This window comes from Terrapene carolina, unplaced genomic scaffold (assembly GCF_002925995.2).
Source record: "Terrapene carolina triunguis isolate 2854851 unplaced genomic scaffold, T_m_triunguis-2.0 Scaffold715, whole genome shotgun sequence".
NCBI lineage: Eukaryota > Metazoa > Chordata > Testudines > Emydidae > Terrapene > Terrapene triunguis.
In genome coordinates, this window is record NW_020665066.1 from 1,551,900 (window position 1) to 1,577,492 (window position 25,593).

General features: G+C 42.6%; 1 protein-coding gene across 1 annotated transcript; it reads right to left on the reverse strand.

The window, feature by feature from the left end:
• Positions 1 to 343: 343 nt before the first annotated feature.
• Positions 344 to 25,304, reverse strand: SPTY2D1 (SPT2 chromatin protein domain containing 1). The gene is made up of 6 exons (XM_026660143.2): positions 25,126 to 25,304; positions 10,692 to 10,806; positions 8,227 to 10,050; positions 6,991 to 7,150; positions 3,982 to 4,059; positions 344 to 2,726 (listed from the first exon to the last, which is right to left on the reverse strand). Exons 1-6 carry the CDS (start codon positions 25,183 to 25,185, stop codon positions 2,630 to 2,632), a joined length of 2,334 nt encoding a protein of 777 aa, XP_026515928.1. The 5' UTR covers positions 25,186 to 25,304; the 3' UTR covers positions 344 to 2,629.
• Positions 25,305 to 25,593: the final 289 nt, after the last annotated feature.

The window sequence follows — 25,593 nt, forward strand, 5'->3', positions numbered from 1 at the left end:
ATGAGAAAGTATTTCTTGACTGCAAAGAGTGAATTAAATTTCTATATGAAATATATAAAAAAAAATTTAAACAATGATTATTTTATGAGGGAACAAATACAGCACAAGGTGTACTGTGTTTGAGGAAGGCTGGCAATGGAGACAATATTCCAGTCATCTTGTACAAGACAAACGACAACACAGTGCTTTCAAGATAAAAGAGTTGAACTAATCTTATAATAGTGGTTAATTACAGCATCTCTGCGCCAATTACATAAGAAAAAAAAGGATAATCAGGGCTTTATTTCACCTATTTTTATCTGAAATGCAGATTTAGCTCTAAACTGAATGTTTTAGAAGTGTCAATACACACTTTTAAAAATTTCAGTGGATCAAACAGTGAATATGTTTTTTCATTTCCAAAGTTTTTTTCAACAATTCAGAAGATTGTTCGTGGCTAATATAATTATCTGGGCTGACAAAGATCTAGAGGTTCAATTCAGTTTAAAAAAATGAATAGCCACTTGGTCATGGTCCCAACATTCAGTCATTGTCTTGAGTGGATAATTCTAGAAACTACAGCAATCAATTCAGCTGGTCCCATTAAGCAGAGCAAACATACAATGGCATGTAAATAATCAACCAATCAGGTTACAGTATCTTGCATCATCTCAAATATATTGCATAACAAAAACTGATCCATCTCTATTGTAAGTACAATAGAGATGGATCAGTTTTTATGTTATGCAATATACAGTTTTTAAAAAAATACATAGGTGCACTGGTAATTACCTTAATTTGGGTATCTCTGTCAATTACTACTACAGATACCTGTAACGACTATCCAAAGGGTTCATTCATTTGAGCAGTGTGTTGCAAAGATGGACTGCTTCACCACTGCCCAAAACAGTTTATAATAGGGACAATGTCCCTTTTGTCCTTACAGTGAGTCAGGTCACCTGCTGCCAATATTGGCCCTTCCACTTTGATGCTAGAATTGGTGTTTCTGGAGGCAGCAATGACAAGAAATGCTCTCTGATAGGCTAAGTTCCCTCCGTCCTTGTGTATCTACTCATTTTGCATGCAATTTCTCTTCCCCCACCTCCTCCTTATTCCTTGGCCAGTCTCTTCCACTTACCCCCAATAACCTTGTAACACTTTGCCAATTGCTTCTAGCATTAGAGGTTAGCAACAGTTCAAGTATCTAATGGTAGAAGTACTACTAATGGAGAGCTAATGCTTGAAGCAGAGTAGAGTAGTGATACTGGTTCTTTGATGAGAACACACACTATGGTAGCTTGTGGGATAAAAAGTAATGCATCATTAGATTAGGGCTGTGAACCCAGAGTGCAATCTCTGCAGATTTAGATGAACCGTGTGCCTACTGTTTACACGCTTATTTACTGAGAGGAAACTTATCTTTGTAGTGCATAGCTTGAAATAAAGGTGCAATATGGGCATCAAAATAGAGGGCGGAACTCTCTTGATACACATTACATTTAAGTTTTTGGTTCGCTAAAATTAAATCAGAAGTATTCACTAGTTAAATTCAGCATGACAACTGCAAAGTTATTTGATATCACAGAGGAATTGCAAATGCATCTTGGCTTGATCATAAAAAAATATCTGAAAATTCTGTATTTCACACAACTTCATTCTAATGTACTCTTCCAGACTTTGGAACTGCTTGCATAAATAACTGCTTCATATTTAAAAAAAACCTGATTTTTAATACAAGAGAAAACAAAAAAGTGTACTGTACACTCAATGTGTAAAAACAGATGAAACTAAGATCAATTTTAAGATTTACAGGGCAGAAAAAAATTCCTAAGCATTTGCTTGAGCTAAAAAGCACTAGTTATATACAAACGTTGCAAATTCCTATTTTCCAGGAAAAATGTTTATTCGTGTTTTACTGAAATCGGTTGGCATTGACATTCCAGACATAAAAAACGCCAATGTAAACTTGGTCACACTGCTAAATGCAAGGTATAATGATTGACAAGCATTTTTTAGAAATCAAAGGTTCTTCTGTTTGTTTAATTACTATTTTTGTTAGGACACAAGGTTCTCAAATCAGAAAAACATATCATTTTATTGCTTTAAACATTACTGGCAATGGCTGAAATTTACAACCAAGCTGTTTTGAACAGAAGATGATATTTCAATACTTTGAGGGATCCTAATTCAGGAGATTTAAGACACAAAGCAGTACTTTTATCTCTCAAAAATAACTAAGGAACATAAATGGCATTCATCTTTTTTTTCCCCACATGTCAAATGAAGAATGCAAGTCTGATTTACTGGTGTATGGGCCCACATAAATCTTGCAAGCCAGTGCATAGTCAGTCAATATTTCTGCTGGCATTCTGAACTAATTTAGTCAATGGAAACATTCATTAATAGCTTTTATTCCAAAAATCTGCATTAGTTTCTTTTTGTAAAAAATTAACCCTGGCAAGTATTAAAAATAAATATTTTAGGGTCAAACTAAAGCCATGTTTTTCTATGCCCTCTCCTCCCTTTACATATTTTCTTGCTCACCAATAAGCAAATAAAAACTAAAGTTATACTATAAGAGGAGCTGAAATATTGAGGCAAAGGGGTGACCAGGATAGTAGAAAAACAGAACAAAACCACTGTAAATCAGTTAACGTGTCCTCAGCTTCTTTGCCTGCCTCTTACGTTTCAATTCCTCCTCTTCACGTCTCAGCTCTTCTAGGTCTTCTTGGACACCAAGTCTCAAACTGCCAAATAAGAGAAGATAGCAAATCCTTTACACACTGCTGCCCAGGAGACATTAATGTGTACAACTCCTGCTCTTCTTTTCATGTAGAAAAATTAACTAACCCAAATTTAGAGTTTAACTTAAAGTAATAAATACACCAAGTATTCAAATATTTGAAGTTTGGCATAAGATATTTTTCTTTTAAAATGAAAGCTGCATGGTACCCAGAATTTTAGGTTTGTTGGTTTACAAAGATCTCTCTCCACTTGAAGGATGCACAACAAGCCTAGGATATTTGGTTAAAAGCATTTTGGGGTAGAGAGAAAAAGATATTTTGCACAGGTGCTTTACAATTAATACAACTCTTTCCTTAGAATTAAAGGGGAGCATCTAAACCTTCAGAAACAGGTTTTTCAGTTGAACAGGGAGCCAGGTGATCAACACCGAAAAACCCTTGTTTCATGGTCCCAATCACACAATCTGGTGAAGAGCAGCTGCTGTGTAGCATTCAAGTAATTGATTAGACAGTTGGTCCCCGTAACTCCATATTGCAGGCTGACTAACTTTGTGAGAAGAGTAGCTGTACCTGGGGAAGCAATCAAGACTTACTGGCCAACCTTGGTGAGAAGTTGCAAGTATGCAATAAAAAGAACAGGAGTACTTGTGGCACCTTAGAGACTAACAAATTTATTTGAGCATAAGCTTTCGTGGGCTACAGCCCACTTCTTCGGATGCTTATAGAGTGAAACATATATTGAGGAGATATATATACACACATACAGAGAGCATGAACAGGTGGGAGTTGTCTTACCAACTCTGAGAGGCCAATTAAGTAAGAGAAAAAAACTTTTGAAGTGATAATCAAGATAGCTCAGTACAGACAGTTTGATAAGAAATGTGAGAATACTTACAAGGGGAGATAGATTCAATGTCCTGAGGATTGAATAAGGACTGGGAATGGCTGAGCCATTACAAACATTGAATCTATATATGCATTTACTAGTCAATTCCTTTCCCCAGCTCTCAAGAATTAGCAAAATTCTACAATATTTAAGTGATAAACCGCAAGGTTTGTTAACATTTTTTGACTGAAACTATAAGACACTTATGGAAGATATTTGGCCTTAAGTTTTATGTAAGCCCATTTTCACAAAGCTTATATTTAGGACCAAATTTCACCTGACAAATGTCCATTTTAACTAAGCTGCATGACAAAGGTTCTAGTAGTAAGCAGAAGAAAATTCTTACTAACAAAACTTAAATCTAATTCATACCTCCTGGCTTCCTCTTTTTGTTGCTCTTTCCAGCTGCTCTCCATGTAACGTAAGGCATAATCACTTTCATCTTTATATCTGAAAGCAAATACTTATATTTAATCCAATATAATGAAAAACAAAAATTAGCGCTAATCAACACTAATACATATGGTTGAATTAAGAATAGGCAAGATTTTTTAAAATAAAAGATTATCCTGATTTATACCCTATTACATTTCTCCAAAAAATTAAACTCAAGTTTTAACCCGCTGAATAATAAGCATACTTTAACTTACTTAACCGAGTATTTGTTAACCCACGTTCAACAGTGAATTACAGAAAGCGTGTCCTGTCCTATGCAGCACACCTGACACTTGATATGGCTCATTCTGTTTCGTTTCTGTTGCAGTGCTAACTATATGGCTGGGATGATTTAGTTGGGAATTGGTCCTGCTTTGAGCAGGGGGTTGGACTAGATGACCTCCTGAGATCCCTTCCAACCCTGATATTCTATGATTCTATATCAGACCTGCTGTTGAAGGTCCAGGTGTCCATAACAGCAAAATATGGAAAAGGCTGAAATCCTTCCTAGTATTCTTCATTAGAAAATAACAAATGTATCCATATGATTTAGTCTTTGAGCCACTAGCCCAACATTGTAAAAGAAAAGCTCTTGACAGTATGCCAGGTTTTTTTAGTCTCTTATTTGAATAGTTTTGCTCTTTTCCTCACCTGGGACTTTGGACTATTTAGTTACCCACCTTCCTTCCCATCCCCCCCCCCAAAAAAAAGACAAATGAAAGTCAAGTAGAAACAAAGTAGACAACTGCTTCCTCCTTCACACAATTCAACAGTTTGAGGGTGTCACCTCTTGTGGTTGAACTGTCATGATATTTTAATGACAGCTATACTGATTGGCAAGACAGCTGTGAAAGAACAATTGCAAGCAAAAGAGGGTAATACTTCTGCTTCACAAATCTTCAGGTCAAAAATGTTCACTTGACACTATTCACACTAATTAATTCATATGGTGGGTTATGCTTACATGGCAGCTCTGTTAGGGTTGCCACACTGTTAAAGAAAATATTGTTTTATCAAGAAAAACTGAGGTTTTTGAAATATCATTAAGTTTAAAAATATACCTTAAGAAAGGAGGCAGAGTATGAAATGAGGCAAATAAAAGGTTTCATTTCTGGGTCAGTGTGTGCATATGTTAATTGCTCTATGTAACAAATATATCAGAAGTTTGACCCTCTAACAGAACAGTTAACACAAATTGAAGAGCTAGCTACACAGCTTTACACTTAGGCAACAAGATACTATAATGCTGAATATAGTATAAATATTTAGAAGAGACTGTGAAATATTACAGGCTTCCATAGAAAGCATTCCAAAGGGCAGGAGGGATAGCTCAGTGGTTTGAGCATTGGCCTGCTAAACCCAGGGTTGTGAATTCAATCCTTGAAGGGGACATTTAGGGAACTGCGGTAAAAAACTGTCTGGGGATTGGTCCTGCTTTGAGCAGGGGGTTGGACTAGATGACCTCCTGAGGTCCCTTCCAACCCTAATATTCTATTCTATGATAAAGCATTAAATACCACAGGGCTGGAAATACATATTGTCAGTTATCACATACGGTGACTCAAAGAATTGATAATTTTGTAATTTATATTTCATTACCACCAAATTTTAGATCATTCTAGTTTTTTAATCAAAATGTCATGCAGTACCAAGTCAAATACCTTACAGAAGTCTAAATATATTATGCAACACTATTACTTTTATCAACCAAACTTGTAATCTCTAGGAAAAAAAAAAAAGATATCAAGTCAGTTTGATAGGATCTATCTTCCATAAAGCCATGTTGATTTGCATTAATTACATTACACTCCTTTAAGTGTTTGTTAATCGAGACCCATATCACCCACTCCACTATCTTGCCTGGGACTCACATCAGGCTGCCAGTCCTATAATTACCCGGGACATCCCATTTACCCTTTTCAAAACTTGACACATTATCAACTTTCTCCTCATCTTCTGGAACTTCCCCAGTGCTCCAAGACTTATTGAAAATCGACATTAACAGTCCAGTGAGCTCCTTAGCAAGCTTTTTTAAAAATCTTGGATGGTAGTTATCTAGACCTGATGATTTAAAAATGTCCAACTTTAGTAGCTTCTTTAGTAGCTTAACACCCTCCAGAAATACTTGTGGAATGGAAAGCGCGTAATCACCATGTGATTAGACTATATCATCTGTTTCCCCCCCAAATACAGAACAAGAATATTTATTGAACCCTTCTGTCTTTTCTGATTATTGATAATTCTACCATTTCCATCTAGTAACAGACCAATAACATTGTCAGGATTCTTTTTGTTTCCAACATATTTTAAAAAGTCCTTCTTATTGTCCTTAATTCTGCTGGCTATAGATTTTTCCTTGTGTCCCTTTGCTTTCATTATCAATTTTCTACAATTCCTAACTTTTAATTTATATTCATCACTGTCAACATCTCCTTTCTTCCATTTGTTATATATATATTTTTTTATAGTTGCCTTCACTTCCCCTCTAAATCAGATTGGCTTTTTTAAACCACCATGACCTTCCACCTCAGTTGGTGGATTGTGGATTTCGGAGCATTTAGTAAGATGTTTTTAAATGATCCTCAATTATCATTCACATTTTTTCTGATTAAATTCTTCCTTCCAGCTGATTTGGCTCATAACTGTTTTCAGCTTTGTAAAGTTGGCTCTGTTAAAGCATCAAGTATATATATACTACTGGTTTGGACTTTCTTCTGTTTGCACATTTTAAATGTGATCAAGTCATGATCACTTGTAACTAAGCTACCATTAATTTTTAGTTCTGTGATCAGTTCTAGCCTGTTAGAAGAAGCTCTAATAAAGAATTCCCCTATGTTGGGTGCAACACTTTAAGTGTTTAACAATTTACAGTTTCAGAAGAAAAGAGCTGGTCAAACAAAATTAATGTAGGACATGAAAATATTGTTACATCTTAATTTCTCTTACTTATTCCGATCATAGCCAAATATTTCTCGAATATGTTTTGATATTTCTTCCTGGGGTTGCCCTTCATCATCAATGAAATCGTCCATTTCAGAGTCATATTCCTCATCATCTTCTATTTGCCTTTTATAACTTATAGGTGGAAGAGAAGGCCTTGGAAGACCTAAAGAGAAAGAGTAAAAATATTTACAACTTCTGTAACCCATCTGTCACAAAATAATCTTCACTACTGAAATTATTATTTTTATTATTTTTCTATTTATGCTTCTCCCCATTACTTCTCTCCCCTTTTTTTCTCCTTGATAAACACATAATTTCACTGGACTCTGTGCAGGTATATCTATGATTTGGAGTACAATTTGCAGCTCTGGTCTGCAAGACTGAGTTTAAAAAAAAAACAAAAACAAAAAAAACTGATTTGGACATTCCAAGAGTCTCAGCAAGAGGAAATATTTCCTCTAAGCTACACGTACAAGCCAAGTTTCCCATCATTACAGTCAACTGCATCCCAGAGGAACTGCCAGAATGAAAGGTAAATTTATGCCTACATACTTGCTCAATCATGGAATTTCAAATACACTGGTTTGTAAAAGTGCTATCCTATTTACAACTACAAAGATTTTTTTCTTAAACTTCACTTCCCCATGCCAACAAGGTAGAGTAAATCCAGACAACACTTACTAAGCATACTTCACAGGTTTGTTGTGGGGCCTAATGTTTATGAAGTGCTTTGAGATCCTTGAACAGAAGGCACTATTAAAATTTAATTAATCACAATTTTAAATGACAACTGGCCTCAGGAATCCTTCATTTCTCTCCTCTTTGGCTACTCACCCACCTACCCTTAAAAAGCAGCTCGTGTTTATAAAAGTTACCTGAAAAGACCTAATTACATTTTTTTTGGTTAGTTGGACTCCTCCCTCCTTCCTTTCTATTTATTAATTTTGTTCTCTCTCTTTCCCTGGAAAAGATCTCACCCACCCAAGGATCTTATTTTCTTGGGTGTAAGTGTTCGGTGAAAAGGAAAGAAATATTGCAATGAGTGGCAAGGGGAGAGAAAAAGTCATACTGCTATTTAGTGGCATTCTTCAGAATGCAACTCTGGCTATCAGATACACTTAGAAAAATCTATCTACAACTCGCTGGCAATTCTGATCAACTTCAACCTCAGACATGTGGAACAAGTAATGCATGAAACATATTTGTAACACAAAACATTATTTGCTGAAAACAGCATACCTTGTGGATGAAACACTGGTCTATGCCCTGGAGGAGGTCTCGTTCCATTCATTGGTACATTACTTGGTCTGGAGACTAAATTTTTAGATGAGATTGTTTCTGATACAACAGTGCACTTAGGTTTTGGAGGTGCAGCTGAGCCGCTGCCTGGTCGCCCAGGTTCCATGCTTGAATTTACTGACTTTCCAGGTCCTGTCCTCGCACTGCTCCCTGGCCGCCCAGGCCCACCCATCCCCGCACTGCTCCCTGGCCGCCCGGGCCCACCCATCCCCACACTGCTTCCCGGCCTGCCCATGCCCGCACTGCTCCCCGGCCGCCCGGGCCCGCCCGTCCCCGCACTGCTGGACAGCCGCCCGGGCCCGCCCATCCCCGAACTGCTCCCCGGCCTGCCCATTCCCGCACTGCTCCCTGGCCGCCCCGGCCCGCCCGTTCCTGCACTGCTGGGCAGCCTCCCGGGCCCGCCTGTCCCCGAACAGCTGGGCAGCCGCCCGAGCCCACCCATTCCCGCACTGCTCCCCGGCCTACCAGGCCCGCCTGTTCCTGCACTGCTGGGCAGCCGCCCGGGCCCGCCCATTCCCGCACTGCTCCCCAGCCTACCTGTCCCCGCACTGCTCCCCGGCCGCCCGGGCCCACCCGTCTCCGCACTGCTGGGCGGTCTGCCCGACCCTGCACTGCTGCCCGGCCGCCCGGGCCCGCCCGACCCCGCACTGCTGCCCGGCCGCCCGGGCCCGCCCGACCCCGCACTGCTGCCCGGCCGCCCGGGCCCGCCTGACCCCGCACTGCTGGGCAGTCTGCCCGACCCCGCACTGCCGCCCGGCCGCCCGGGCCCGCCCGACCCCGCACTGGTCCCCGGCCGCCCAGAGCTGGAATTTTTAACTATTTCATGCTGAGGGGGTGTTGCACTACCCAGTTTTGTATGGACAGAAGTAGATTTTTTCAGACTAAGTTCTTTAACAGATTGTAGTTTCTGAGCCCCATTAGCAGGTGCTTTTGAGTTTGGTGTATGAGCGCTTGACCCAAATTTTCCTACTCCATTGACTGAAGATTTACTATGGATGCCACTCGATGAGCTTTTTAAAGATCCATTTTGTGTAACTTTTGCTTTTTCCACTTGACTGGATTTGGAGGAAGATGATGACCTTGCATGTTTGTCGCTAAACACAGGCCCACTGGATTTCTTATCAGCACCACACTGAGAGGGGAAACTACCTTTTGAAGAGAAATGTTTATCCACTGAGTTTTTGCTAAGTTTTGCATTTATAAAGTCTTTATGAGAAAACACTTTATTTGAAGAACTTGATGCAGTTACATTCCTAATCTCTTTTTCAGGTTTTTTTTTCTCTTTCTGGATTTCCCCTTTTTTGTTTTTCCGGTCCAAAAATTCTCTCTCTCTCAATTCTTCTGCTGTTCTTGGCCTTTCTTCTGTCTTTTTCACTACTTTTATTTCTACTGGTTCATACTGTTTTTTTTCAGCCAGCCTCAGAAGATCTACAAAGTTCATAGGGGTAGGGGCACTTTTGGGAGGCGCCTTTGGTTTCACTGCAGCTTTGGATGGTTTCTCTTCATATTCCTCCGGTTCATGCTCAGATTCAGTCTGACTGTATTCAAATTGCTCTGCCTCATCTTCTGTCATATATTCTGCATCTGTGCATCGATCGACATTTTCACAAGTCTGCCTCTTTTTAGGCTTCTCTTCAATAGGAATGCCATTATAGCCATAAAAGTTGTCCTTTGTCCGTGAAGCCATAGCTCTTGCTTTTCGGTCATGTTTCAGTTCAATACGCTTAGCTAGAAGTTCCTCCTTCTTCCTTTTTGCCTCTAGTTCTGTAAAAGAATATCAGGAAAAGATTTTTCAGTCACGTCTGATCTAAATTTCTGGAGATGAAGAATTCCATAGGGATTAAGTAAATATTATGAAGAACATGGCTACAGTTCAGTCTGAACAACAACAACTATAGGGAACATACACACAACTTTAAAACACCAATGGTTTGAATAAAGTCTGTAGCCAAAAGATTTAAAATTAATCCAGATGAGGTTAGCATATCTAATTTTTAAAGGCACAATGTTGTGATATAAAGACAGGAATCATGGCTTTTTGTCACTTTCAGACACTGTTAAATACATTTTTTTCAATATTAAAAGCTGTACAAAAGTTCAGAACAATTCCTTGTGCCCGCTCCTGGTTCATGCTATTAGTCCTTTCTGGCTGCTTTGATAGCGAGTGCAGAAGTGCTGCTGAGCAAACACTTGGATTCACAAAGGAGAATGCGCGCAGCTCTGAGGATCATTGCTCTACAGTGGGTTCTGACTCCGCAGCAATTATGTAAGGACATTCCGAAGAGTGGGGATCTATAACAATTATATTCAAAGGCACGTAAGGAGTAGAGTAAAAATGTCCCAAAGAGAGTCACTGAAGAAGTTCTTCTCCAGTAGGGAATACTCAGAACAACTTTAATAGGTACCTTTTCCCCTACTTTCTTCTTCTTTCCGTCTCAGAAAAGCTTGCACTGCTGCAGAATGGACACCCTTGACTTTTGGATCTTTTTTGGGAGGGCCTACTGCCAAACTGTATCTTTTCTGCAAAGAGAAAGCAAATCGATCAGAAGAAAACAAAGGTTTTAATATATATAGCTGTTTTTACTAAATGGGAAAATCACAATCAATGAGAAGTTTAGGCTGCCTACACTACAGACAGCTGTACCACTGCACCTGCGCCGCTGTAAAGTCTCTTATGCAGCCTCTCTTCTGCTGGCATAATTAAACCACCTCCAATGAACAGCGGTAGCTATGTCGGCAGGAGTCGCTCGCCTGCCAACATCGCGCTGGTCACGCTGGTGCTTTTGTCGGTGAAATGTATGTCAGTCACGGGTGTGCTTTTTCAGACCCCTGACCGACAAAAGTTTTGCTGACAAAAGTGCTAGTGTAGACAAAGTCTTAGTAGTAGGGATTTATCTGGCTTTAAATATGTTAACAATGAAAGACAATATTCATTAAGCAACAGACTTCAACAAGAAATGAGGTGGCCCAGCATTGCACAGGAACAGGCCCTATGTACAAAACCGCGGCAAAGGAGCCATTCTGGGTATAAAATGGACAAGGAACCAGAAAGGAGGAAATGGACCAAAAGAGAGGACAGAAGAAAATCAGAAGGGATGAAGAGGAAAAAAAAGGGAGAAAAGGAGGGGAGATTGACAACATGTGCAATAGCTACACCAGTGGTCTAGTAGAAACAGCCATTAGAATGGACCCAGATGCAGCTCTACACTCTCCGGCCCAGTAGGGGAAAGGAGTACCACACACAACACATGAGCCTTTGTCTGGAGAGTGAGGTAATACACCTCATTCTTGGATGACTCCCCCTTTCAAGATCGAAAGAGTTTACAGGCTTCATCCGGCCTTCCTTTTCTGCCGTGCCTGCATACAAACTGGAATCAATATAACTACGTTGGCTCTATTTTATACGATTAGTTATTTTTGATGCAAGTCTGTGTGTGGACCCTAATGTCAGATTAAGAGTAATTTCTTTGGATGTAATTTCATTTGGTAAAAAAATCAATTTACATTACATCCAAATAGGATACTCTTAATCCAAAATGTGTGTCCACACAAAGATTTGCTCTGACATAATTAAAGGTGTGAAACTGATGTTATTTCAGTTCAAGGCTTACGTGGTTAGTATCACACAGAACTTCCAAGGAGTGGAAGAAGTAAAAAGGAGAGACTAGGGGATTACTGGAACTTCTTCCCTTATATAAAAGACACACTTCAAACTGAAAAGGGTTAGAGAAGGAAACAAAGGTGACAATGGATAAGATAACTGAAATAGGGGAAATTAGTTAAATCCAAAAGCAGCTGGGAGAACCCAAAGAAAAGAAAGGTAATTTTAGAAAGTGTACATCTTCCTTTCTGCTAATAAACAAAAGCCTTTAGCTAATTGGACTGCTAGGTGAAACAAAATCGCTCTGTAAAATTTTGAGATTTCCCTCATTTGAAAGAATTGCCTGGGGAAGTGAGCTGAAATCCTGCCATATATGAAACCGTAAGTATTCCTACAGCTGGCAGCATGCTGAAACACACCATCACTGGGGTGGCTAGTCTCATTCAACAAATATCACCACCAAGACACTTAATTTAAGAAATCATTGTACTGGGTAACATCTGGAAAAAGAAATCTATGCCCAAATACCTAGGAGGAAGAAAAGTATGTGTAAAATTACACTGCTAACCAGTTTAAGTATATGTCCAATTGGAGTTTTTTAGCTCTAATTTCTGATGAAGACCGCAACATACCAACACAAATGCTTTGAATGTTTTATATAAAAATATGAGCATGTGTTAAAACAAATATGTTTACTAAGATTCAAGGTTCAGAAGATTATTTCTACTAAGCGCTAAGCCAAAACTGGTTCTTAGAACACCAGCTGCAAGGCTTCTGTAGCAGCTGTTTAAAAGTTGCCTTTTAGTAATTCCTGAAATTGCTAAAGCAAAACTAAAAAAACCACAATCTCATTTCAGTAGCAAAACTTGACATTCAGCATCAAGTTTATGAGCTTTCTACAACCTGAATGTATCTACTGATAGATGTGTCTACGCATAAAATGTATCTTCACAATCTGAGGACTTCTTGCAAATCCCTTACGCCTTTGAGTAGTTCTTAACTCACACAAACAACAATCCTTTGCACTTGCAATTGAAATCTGTGGGACTAATCATCTTAGTAATGACAACTAGAGACAGCAAAGATTTCCAGGGTTGGGCCCTTCATTCGAAAGGCACCAATAGCAGTTTTGTTGTTAGTTGAACTTTCCTATTGGGTACAAAATAAAATGTCCAGGGAACTAAACAGTTCAGGGGATCTGAATTGGGATATGAAGTTTTCCACATCTGGGTTTTTGGTTCAAATCCAACCCATGTTTGTAGTGGGTGAAAATACTGCCATATAACAATTCTTCAGAGGTCTATGGGAAATGTTGGCACCTTCAGTCCAGCTCTTATGGGACAGATACACCTCTACCCCAATATAAGGCGGTCGTGGGGAGCCAAAAATCCGTACTGCGTTATAGGTGAAACCCCATTATATCGGGGTAGCGGCGACAGGGCTCCAGCAGTGATTTAAAGAGCCCCGGGCCCTTTAAATCGCCACCCAAGCCCCGCTGCCGGAGCCCCGGGGTAGCGGCGGCAGGGCTCCAGCGGTGATTTATAGGGCCCGGGGCTCCCCGCAGCAGCTGGAGCCCCAGGCCCTTTAAATCACCGCCCGAGCCCCGCTGCCAGAGCCCCGGGGGTAGCAGCAGCAAGGCTCCAGCGGTGATTTAAAGGGCCCAGGGCTCCCCGCAGCAGCCGGAGCCCAGGGCCCTTTAAAGCGCCGCCCAAGCCCCGCTGCCGAAGCCCTGGGGTTACCGTGCTATATGTTAACCCATGTTATATTGGGTCGCGCTATATCGGGGTAGAGGTGTATTTACACATCATCAAGACTGAGCTTTTTGTTGACAGTTTCAGATGTTAGACCTAAGACTGAAAGGACAAAGACTGAACTACCCTCTCATTCTTAGAAGAGATCCTTCCAGAACAAGGTTGACGCACACTGGTGAGCAGTTTAGAGAACCCTGCACTGCTACTACTGGTTATATTCTTGCTCTGTGAATGATTTCATTCCTAAAGCTGATAACACATTTCACCAACAGTAAATTTACATTTGAAAATTTATCATTCAATTTCTACAAATGATTTTAAAAAATAATGAATGTACAAAATAGAAATTTTGTTTTAGAGTTTTGTACAAGAGGACCTCTTGGCAAAAAATGCTTTACATATAGCAGGGCCAAATGCAGAATGATCTATCACATTAGAAAGGCTTATAAAGAAATTAAGTGTTAGAGAAGCATTTTTGAGCACTGTATTATAATGCAGCAAAATACACTGCTTTCTGGTGAATAAGCAGCATTACAAGCAATCCCTCTCAACACCATTTGTGTGTGAACTTGTACAAGAGTATATAGTAATATTTTTAAAATGAGTCTTTCCCAGTCAAGGAAGCTTTCTAAATGTCATTTCTATTTGATCTTGAAGATGCAGCTACCAAACACTGCTCAAATTATTTACAGTATTTCTCATGTTATGAATCACTAGTTCTGTTCCAAAAAGTATTTTCTTCAAACTCTGTTTGTAAGCACTGTGAAATGAGTAACCAGAACAGGTTTATAAGTTTAGCTCTATTTAAAAAATGAACAGTTGGTCTGAAGCACAAAGCTGTTCCAGAACCATCCACACAATGATTACTCTAAACTGTGAGCTACTCCAATATCAGTTTCCTAGAATGACCGACAAGATACGCATGAACATTCTACTTTTTATCAAGTAAGCAGCAGCTACACCAATCAAGTTTCACACAGTTATCAGAAAGTTTGTCAAAGGAATGGAAAAACAGCCTTTAGAAAAGAGCAGGTCAAGCTAGTCTGGAACAGTGTGCTTCTCAAACTGTAAACACTGATTATCTCTCAGGGTAGCAACTGATAGCAGTTCCATGGCTAAATATTGCTGAAATGTACCACATTGGCTTTGCTTTCTCACAAAATACAAGATACCGTTTTCGAGGCTCATCCTCTGGGCGTTGGAAGCGCCTTTCCTCAACTGTACATTGTGTGCCTTAAAGTATTGAAAAAATTATTCATCCCACTAATGAGCTTTATTGTTAGAAGATATTCTCTTCCCCACCATCCTCCTCCGAGGCTCTTCCATGCTCAGAGGATGCTAATTTTTACCTCATCTTCCCTGAATTTTGCCCACAGCCAACCAACCCCTACCAGCCACAGGCAAGCTGCATGTGGCTCCCTCTGAAATTGGCTCATTGTGTTCCAGAACGAAGCAGAGGAGCTGCTCAAGGACTAAGTGTTTTCAGACCTTCTTTGCCCCGGAATGAGTGACTGCACTGGAGTCCCACGGTTAAGCACTCTACATACCATTCTGAGCTACAACTAGACCATCAAACCAGCAGAATTTTCTCTATGCTGGAAAAAAACCTGTGATTTATTTAAAAAGCTAAAGATCTGGGATCTACTGGGCTTAACCTGGTGGATGACAAGTAATAAATGTTAGACTACCATATTGGTGATTCTGGTGAAAATATTAAAATGCATTGGCTAGCAGGAGCTAGAAGTGTCAAAGTTGCAGCTCATAAATATGGCTGCTTAATGATTATGGCCAAAACTTTTTTTGGTTTTAAATTACCTTCTTAACATAGCACCTTATCTGTACAAAGCAAACTATAAGATCTTGATTCAGGGACAGGTCCTCTGGTGCTGATACTAAAGAGTCAGGTAGTTCAGGCTGAAAATTTAGCTTTATTAAAGTTATTACAAAATCTAATATTAATAGAAATGTTTCATAACTTGAAAAAATTAGAATGAATGGTTTGTTTCATTTTAACCATTCCCTTGCACTGTCTCCAACTCAACAGTGGCATTCTGAAAACCAGAAACAGTCTATTTTGGCTGAACAAGATGAATGAAATGCAAAAGGTAAACAAGGTGGTAGAAGAAGAGTGAAAAGTTTCAAAAATTACTCCTAGTTATTTATTTAAGGTGTTAGTAGCACAAGTTTATTAATTTTTAAAAATAGTTGTAATCTCTCAACCATAATCATAGAAAACATGAAGGATAAAATACAATTGGAATAGCTAAAAACAATTTTTAAAACTGAAAAAAACAAAAAAGCAATTTGAGCACTACTCAGACCAATAAGGTAAACCAGTGGCTCTCAACCTTTCCAGACTACTGTATCCCTTCCAGGAGTCTGACTTGTCTTGCGTATTCCCAAGTTCCACCTCACTTAAAATCTACTTGTTTACAAAATCACACATAAAAATACAAAAGTGTCACAGCATGCTATTACTGAAAAACTGCTTTCTTTCTCATTTTTACCACATAATTGTAAAATAAAAATTGGAATATAAATATTGTACACTTCTACCTCGATATAACGCTGTCCTCAGGAGCCAAAAAATCTTACCGCATTATAGGTGAAACTGCGTTATATTGAACTTGTTTTGATCCACCAGAGTGCGCAGCCCTGCCCCGCCTGGAGCACTGCTTTACCGCATTATATCCAAATTTGTGTTATATCGGGTCGCGTTATACCGAGGTAGCGGTGTACTTACATTTCAATGTATAGTATACAGAGCAGTATAAACAAGTCATTGTCTGCATGAAATTTTAGTTTGTACTGACTTCGCTAGTGCTTTTTATGTAGCCTGTTGTAAAACTAGACAAATATCTAGATCAGTGGTTTTCAAACCGTGGGTCATGACCCAGAACTGGGTCGCGGAATGGAAGAGACTGGTTCGCGGCGGCTTTGGTCAGCACTGCCAACCGGGCCATTAAAAGTCCTGTCATGGTGCTGCCTGGCTAAGGCAGGCTAGTCCCTACCTGTTCCAATACCGCACCGTGCCCTGGAAACGGCCAGCAGCAGGTCCGGCTCCCAGGCATGCTACCCCCGCCCGAGCACTGGCTCCACACTCCCATTGGCCAGGAACCAGCACAGTGCGGACAGCGGTGCCAGGACAGGCAGGAAGCCTGCCTTAGCACCCCTGCTGTGCCGCTGACCAGGAGCCACCAGAGATAAGCCCATGCCCCAATCCCCTGCCCTAGCCGAGCCTCTTCCTACACCCCAAACCCCTCATCCCCGGCCCCACCCCAGAGCCCTGACCCCCTCCCACACTCTGAAGCCCTCATTCCCAGCCCCACCCTGCAGCCCTCACCCCCGCACCCCAACCTTCTGCCTCAGCCCTGAGCCCCTCCCTCACCCCAAACTCCTCATCCCCAGCTCCATTTGGTCGTGGACATCAACAATTTTCTTCAACTGGGTCGCCAGAAAAAAAAAGTTTGAAAACCACTGATCTAGATGAGTTGATGTACCCCCTGGAAAACCTGTGTGTACCCCCAGGGGTACGCGTACTCATGGCTGAGAACCACTGAGGTAAACTATTCAAAAACCTCAAAGTTGATGTTCATTTGGAAAATTTCCTTGAACAGAGTCTTGCATGTCTTAGCTTACAGGGTCAACTAAAAAAATCAGTCTGAACATTTTATACATGTTATTTTCATAAAACCCAAGATTACAGTAGCCAAAAATGATCACAGAAAAATATTTTTCTTTTTATGCATTTGACAACATTTATCAATAGCAAGTTTCACTGTTCCCTCCATATAGTCATTTCCCTTGATTATGTCTTTTACATAGCAATAGAGATTAATTTAAAAAAAATGAAAAGTCAGCTGGGGGGAGGGATAGATCAGTGGTTTGAACATTAGCCTGCTAAACCCACAGTTGTGAGTTCAATCCTTGAAGCGGCCGCTTAGGGATCTGGGTCAAAAATCAGTACTTGGCCCTGCTAGTGAAGGCAGGGGCCTGGACTCGATGACCTTTCAGGGTCCCTTCCAGTTCTATGAGATAGGCATATCTCCATATATTACATACATTTTGGTCACAAACTCTGCCGGACCCTAGATCTCAGTTATGAAAGCAAATCAAGCTCAGAATAAAAAAAAAAAATCTTCACTCCAGACCAGCATTTTATATCACATCCTATGGCTTGCCCATTATCATATGGAAGTTGGTCTAATACAGTGGTTCTTAACCTTTACTGCAGCCTGCACCCCTTTGGTTCTCAAAATATGTTCTCGCACCCCTTATCAAAAATCAAAATATGTTCTCGCACCCCTTATCAAAAATCGTTGAAGTAGGTCAATTCTTTAAACCTAGATATATTTTTTGTTTGTATATTACAGTAATCGTTAAAAAATGTATAATGTTAATAAATACATAGGTTTGAGGAAACAAAGTAGTTGTACTTACGCGCCTGTGCTTAATTTGTGTTTTCGATGATTTACCTTCTCAAAAAATCTAGCATGTCTCACATCGCCCAGAAAGGGCATCTCGCACCCCAGGTTAAGAACCACTGGTCTAATAGGATGGTATTTCTAGGCTCTGGTTTATGAGGTGAGACAGTTATATGAACCCATGTATGGGCAGGTCTACACTACTCACCGGATCAGCAGGTAACGATCGATCTATCAGGGGTCGATTTATCGCATCTAGTCTAGATGCGATAAATCGATCCCCAAGCGCTCGTCTGTCGACTCCGGTACTCCACCATGGCGAGAGGTGCAAGCAGAGTCGACAGGGGAGTGGCAGCAGTTGACTCAGCGCAGTGAAGACGCTGCGGTAAGTCAACCTAAACAAGTTGACTTCAGCTACGCTATTCTCGTAGCTGAAGTTGCATATCTTAAGTGGATCCCCGCCCCTTGTGTAGACCAGCGCTAAGTGTGGACTGACTGCGGGTAGGCGTGTCATGTTTTTACTCTACATCATGTCCCATCTTCGTATTTCATATGCAGAAATAACATGCCCAAAGTTTCCACTGCCCATGAGAGGAGGTAATACACATTCCAATGAGCACCAGTAGGTCTTTTGAGTCTTCAGCTGCTCGTAACCTTTTTCAAGTATACACTTTGGGTTATAAGCTCTGTTAGCTGTTTGTGCATTGGTGCTACCTCTCAGCCATAGAAAGAAATTTTATAGGGAAGGGGCTTTTATAATGATGCAATATAAACCATGTTACTGACATCCATGTGTCTGCAAATTCTGCTGGAGGCTACTTCTTCAGCATTCAACTTGCACTGCAGCCATTTAAATCCATCAGCATTAGTCCACATGGTTCAATTTACTCACTTACCACATATCTAAGTGTGGTTTACCATAAAATAACCTCTTCAATCAGTGCAGGTCTGGAGGAAAGTTGTTTCAGTTTTGGGTGACCTCCATGAGATTTAAGGCCTATTCTCTTTCAGGTTTCTAATTGCTGTGTTTTATAAATTCTCTATAATAAGGATTGGCTCTTCACCAGAAGTAGAAGAGATCTCCCTTGTCAGTGGATTTCAATCTGGGGTCTGAAGACTATGTCTAAGGGGTCCGTGAAAGGTTTTCATTACCATAGAACAATGGTTTTCAACCTGGGGGGCTCCACAGACTATGTCTAAGATTTCCAAAGGGGTCCACATCTACATTTGAAATTTTTTAGGGGTCTGCAAATGAAAAAAGGTTGAAAACCTAAGCATTTCAGTTACTGATGAGAGGTTCCTCGCAGCAGTCAGAGAACAGAACTAGATAAAGAGGTGATTTTGGTTGTAACTATTCTCAAAGTGTGTGTTAAAATGTTTGTAATTTTATTTTGCATGTACAATATTTTGCACTTTTATAGTATCTTCCATCCAAATATCTCCAAGTACTTTATCTCCATTGAGCCAAAGAACACCCCTGTGAAGTAGAGAAGTCTCCACTTATCACAAATGGGGAAATGGAGACAAGAGTTTAATCCTGCACCCAGTGAAGTCAATGGTAAAACTCTCATTGATTAATATGGTACATGATCAAGGTACTAATGCCCAAATCCTGAAGGGTATTTAGGTTCCTAACTTCCATTGGCATCGATGGAAGTTAAGCGCCTAAATACTTTCGAGGATCTGGGCCTAAGTGACTTGCCCAAGCTCACACTAGAAACCTGTGCTGGAGCTGAATACTGAATATATAATACTGAAACCACTGTACAGCATAATATCTACAACACACAGGTAAAAATGTGCTTGCAGCTGCACCACAAGGGGCATATCACTTTTCTGCAGCTGCTATGGAAACCTTTGGCAACATCTGCCTAATAAGCTCATTACCCAGATGTATATACTCATGGTTGTATTTACTGATAACTTTACAAGGAGTTTTCTTTAAAAAAGCCAACATTTCCCTTCTTACCTTGTACTGGGAATACTCTCTGAATTAAACCACTACTTATAACACTTTTTATTATTTCTGAACTTGGTTTTCTATGGGGAGATGAACAGGTATACGATTTTACTGGGACATGATGTAATACTATCATTCACCATCATCATCATGCATGCAAATTCCAAAGGGGGACAGCCTGCTTGCAGCTCAAGTACCACTCCAATTGATCTCTAGCTAAGTCCTTAAGACAGTCTGGCTGGATGTTCAGTCTAGGGTGACCAGACGTCCTGATTTTATCGGGATTGTCCCGATATTTGCTTGTTTGTCCCGCGTCCCGACCGATGTTCGGTCGGGACACGGGACAAACAAGCAATTTTGCCCTCCGCTCCGGCACACAGGCGGAGCCCGGATGGGCTCTTGCCCCCCCCGTCCCCTCCTTCCCCCATTGGATCCCTCCCCAAATCCCCGCCTCTTTCTCAAGCATGCGGCATTCCTCCTCCCTCCCAGGTTTGCACACGGGCCATGGCCGGGAGCGCAGCACGGAGGCTGCTCCAGCCCTGCAGCCCCCGGGGCAGCATGGTGGGTCTGGGGGCAGCACAGAGCGGGCAGGGCCCGGGTGGGCGGAGACACGCGTGGGGCGGACACGCTCCTGCTGGGAGGGGCCGGGCCGGCTGCCTGGTTTGCCCCCTGGCCAGGTGGGTCCCCGAGTTCCCCATGGCCGGAGAGGGGCTACCCGGGGCTGCGGGGGCGAGTGTCCCAGGCGGGGCAGAACGGAACGGAGCAGCCTCTGCTGTGGGGCCGGGGCGACGGAGCCTGGGAGCTGCAGGAGGGGCCCAGAGCACGGCTTGGCTGCACAGCTCGGAGCCCAGGCTGGGCCCGGGAGCGAGAAGCTGGGGAGGTATCGGGGGTCAGAACCAAGAGTTGGGTGGAGACGGGGCTGTGCCACTGCCACCTAGCGGGGGGGGGGGGGGGAAGGGGCGGCGCCCCCCCCCGGCTTTTTTTTTTGGCCCCGCCCCCCCCCCCCCCCGATATTTCATCTTTGTCATCTGGTCACCCTAGTTCAGTCTATGACTGTCTTTGGCAATCTTATTGCGCCACTGAAGCTTTTGATGACCACCTAATCACCAGTCATGTAGCAGCATCAGTTGGCAAACAGGAGTTGTAATTTGTTATACTATCACTGGTTTTAACTAAACATTATTGACAAAAGTGCTTAATTTCTTTTGAGAAAAATATTTTTCTTTTGATAATGACAAATTTAGTGAACTTTCACACAGATAACCTTTTATATAAATAAGTGATGGAGAACACCACTTTGGCTTCTAGCAAAGGGCAACTCCTTAGAGACTTAATAGGATGAAGCAATTATAAACCTTTTCTACTAAAAGCATATTTAAATTCAAACATACAGGTAGAACCAACACCATTTATGCACCCAGAAATGGATGTTGAATGACTGATCAAATGTTCTGGCTGATGAACTTGAAAGTAGTGTTTTTGTTCCAGTTCCAAGGCAGGCTGCCCGCCCAACCTCAGCATTCCCACTCCACCTTAATTGCTCCTCTTAAAATAACCATTTATGGTCCAGATTGGGGCCAAGCTGTCTCTATGCTAGACCCAATTACAGCCCCTCCTCTCTGAATTGTTGCCTGGAGTTCAAAAGTCTGGGATTCAGAGGCTCTAGATCAGGGGTGGGCAAACTACAGCCCGCGGGCCACATCCAGCCTGTCAGACCATTTAATCTGGCCCTCAGCTCCCGCCGGGGAGTGGGGTCAGGGATTTGCCCTGCTCTGCGCGGCTCCCAGGAAGCAGCCGGCAAGATCCCCCCCTCCAGTTCGACCCCCCTCCGGCTCCTACATAGTACGTGGAGGCTTGGCCAGGTGGCTCTGAGCACCATCCCGTCCGCAGGCACCGCCCCTGCAGCTCCCATTGGCCGCAGTTCCCGGCCAATGGGAGCTGCAGGGGTGGCACCTGCAGATGGGGCAACGCACAGAGCTGCCTGGCCAAGCCTCGGAGCAGGAGGGGGAACATGCTTCCAGGAGCTGCTTGCGGTAAGCGTCACGCGGAGCCTGCACCCCTGAGGCCCCCCCGTGCCCCAATCCCCTGCCACAGCCCTGATCCTCCTCTTGCCCTCCGAACCCCTCAATCCCAGCCCAGATCCCCCTCTTGTACCCCAAGTCCCTCATCCCCAGCTCCACCCCAGAGCCCTCAAGTCTTGAAGCGAATGAATGATACACAGATGGGAAAGACTGCAGAGCAAGCTTTCCAGTGCCCTTAAATTGACCTTCTCAAATACCCAGCCTTTCTGCACTCTCTCGGTGACAACATTGAGCAACCTGCTTTCGTTTTCCAGTTTTAAAAATCTCATTGCCAATGACTATTCCACCCAAAATACTATGTTGCAAGAACATTAAGGTTAAAGCAGCAGAAGTCAGGAAAAGGCTACAGTGAAGTTGCACACTTTATCTATGACCCTAATGAGCATGCACTACAATACAGTCTAACTTAAAGACCACATACTAGTTCTAAAAAATACAAATATACTTTTCTACAAATCAGATGCATATCCACAGCATCCTGTTTTTTTTCCATTGTCATGAAGTGGAACATACTGTCTTCATTAACACTCACGCACTAAAAACTTATTTGTAGTAAATAAGCCTTCCTTGAGTAAAATTCAGGGAATAAGTCAGTTAAGAAAGACGCTAATCTAGCTGTGAATTTGTGGCATTTATATGCCAGGAAGTTTTCCTAATTACTCTGTAGGGTACATTTAACATGACGTATGATGCAAAAGTATGGTTTATTGTATACCTTTCATACAAATGGCTTTCATAAACTCAGACATACACAAACAACATCTTGTATTACAACATCTTGTATCTAAGGTTATAGAAAAATGTATTAAATTGCATACAGTGTATGTGATCATTAAAGATGATATTGCAGAGAATACACAGACGGGGGAGCGTTACCTAGCATATGAAACCATAACTTAATTGACTTTCCATAGTGCATAGTGAGAGTCCTTAGTTGTACAACTTCACGTCACATAATTTCTTACGTTTTTCTAAAAGAAAAAAATTAAAAAAAAATGTTCTTAACTGACCTGCTGGTTTGCAAAGAACTGACAATAGCATGTGTAAACTCTATAATCTAGAATTATTCTGCTAGACCCCACTAAACCACATTGTCCCTTACATTTGAAGTCAACAGCAGGTAGGGGTGCCTTAGATGTCTATCTTCAGAAGCCCACAAGAAATAGCCTCTCCTATACCTTAGCAGCTGCACCTAAGGGTACGTCTACACTTACCGGAGGGTCCGGCGGCAGGCAACCGATGTTCTGGGATCGATCCCGGAAGTGCTCGCCGTCGACGCCGGTACTCCAGCTCGGCGAGAGGAGTACGCGGCATCGACGGGGGAGCCTGCCTGCAGCGTCTGGACCCGCGGTAAGTTCGGACTAAGGTACTTCGAATTCAGCTACGTTATTAACGTAGCTGAATTTGAGTACCTTAGTCCGAAGTGGGGGCTTAGTGGGGACCAGGCCTTAAAGACCACACAGCAGAGTTCCCTCCACACACCTCACTGAGAACAGCAACCCTTCCTAAGGCTCTCCACACTACACAGATGGCCTTGCCTACAAGCAGAAGTTGCACTAATTTCACGTATATCAGTGCACGGAGACAGGGAAGCCTCAACTCCTGTATACCTGAAATGCATTTTTTCACTCTGCAATTAAGTTAATCATGCAAGTAAATCCTGCTGATCCGGCTTTCTTTGAAGACAACAGCTATGGCTAAACACTTATTCAAAGCAACAGGAGCAGTACTGGGCCCTTGAATAGTATAAAACCTCTGATATAGAACATGAGAGCCGTTTCAACAATGCATAGTAACAACATGCAACTATTTAGGATAGGAAGCAAATACAAGTATTCCATTAAAACTGCAGGAGAAAACTGAGTAGACATGTAATTTTAAAGGTGCAAGACATCCAACTACTACAAGACAGAAACAAATCAAGTGTTAGGGATAGAATACAACATACAGGCAAATGAATTACCTGTCAAGACAAAAGTTAAAGGTTCTGTTTTTCCTGCAATTGCGGATTCATCACTAATACCAAAAACAAATGCCTCCACCCTACCCCAAGATCTACACCAAGATAAATGAAGATATCAAATGTTACCAGGGTAAGAGAACCTCAAAGCTCTGACTGAAGAATGGACGAAACCACGACAGTATTTAGCAACAGTAAATTTCTTTAGCTAGCTGGAGTGATCACTGCTGAAAAAAGAGAAAAGTTCCTTGCCCCCCCCCCCCCCCAAACAGGTACACTGTGTTAGAAGTAATTTCAGCCCTTGCCAGTCAAGGGTAGCAGAGACAGGAGCAGGAAATCCAAACCACCTAACACAGTACTACCACCAGGCCACTTGCCCCTACCTGCTTTCAGATTTCACACGTACCAATTAATTGGCTCATTTTATACACAAATCTACATTAATGCCACATAAAACTGATTTTATTCCGTTTGTTGTAAAAGCGAACAAAGGCGGACGTTAAGTTTGTTTTAAATGTTTTACATAGAAAAAAAGAAATTAATCCCAGCACACTGCAGTCTTCCACCTGCCACAGCTGCCTCCTTCATTTCACAGCGATCAAAGCTAGAAAAGATCTACGGGGCTGCTTAGGAAGTGCGCTGCTCCCGGACGGTCTTTCTTTCTGCCTCTTTGTCCCACACTGGAAACAAACGTCAACTGTCTTTTAAACGCAAGCGAAAAGGATGATCCCACCTGGAGCCCAGTAACTGCAGCTCCCTGCAAACATTTCACCGGAATGCGCGGCTCATTTCGGGCCGCTGGACGGAGCAAGCCGAGGACAAGCCCACTCCGCTCCCACAGCGCTGAGAGCCGCGGCTGGAAAGGCCCCCGCCGCGCTGCTCCAGGGAATTGACAACGGACTCTTGGCTGGCAGTGACCCGGCCCGGCCCAGCCCGTGGCCCCCGCACCCCTCCCAGCTCCCCCCTCCCCGACTCGCCCCACCTACCAGCTCAGGTCCCCCCAGCTCTCACGAAAGCCTCCCCCGGCCTTTTCCTCCTCAGCGCCCCCCCCCCGGCTCTCACCGACACCGCGCTCAGCCCCTGCTGCTCAGACGCCACCATCAGGATCTCCCGGAAATCCATGTCTGCCCGGGGCTGGCTCCGCTCTGCGGCTCCGGGAGGCGATGGGCCGGCGGCGAGACGGGCCCCAGACCGCCCAGCTGAGGAGGCTTCGCTCCAGCTGCAACTCCCCCCTGACCACTTCCGGCCCCCCCACAGCCGACGACTGCGCCGAGCCAACGTCTTATATGACCTCGTACACGTCACCACCTTCATGCGTCACTTCCTGGCTGACGTCACATTTTCCCCCGTGCCTGGGACACGTGTCATCAACAACACGTGACTCGGGTTCTACTGGCTCCACCTCTTCCCAGCTGCAGGGAGACGGAATCAGGGCTTTAGGCCCCGCCCCAGAGGTGCAGGGCGGGGACGGGGTCAGGCCGGGGCTCTAGACAGTCTCCAGGGTGGGATCAGAGCTCTGGCTCCGCTCCC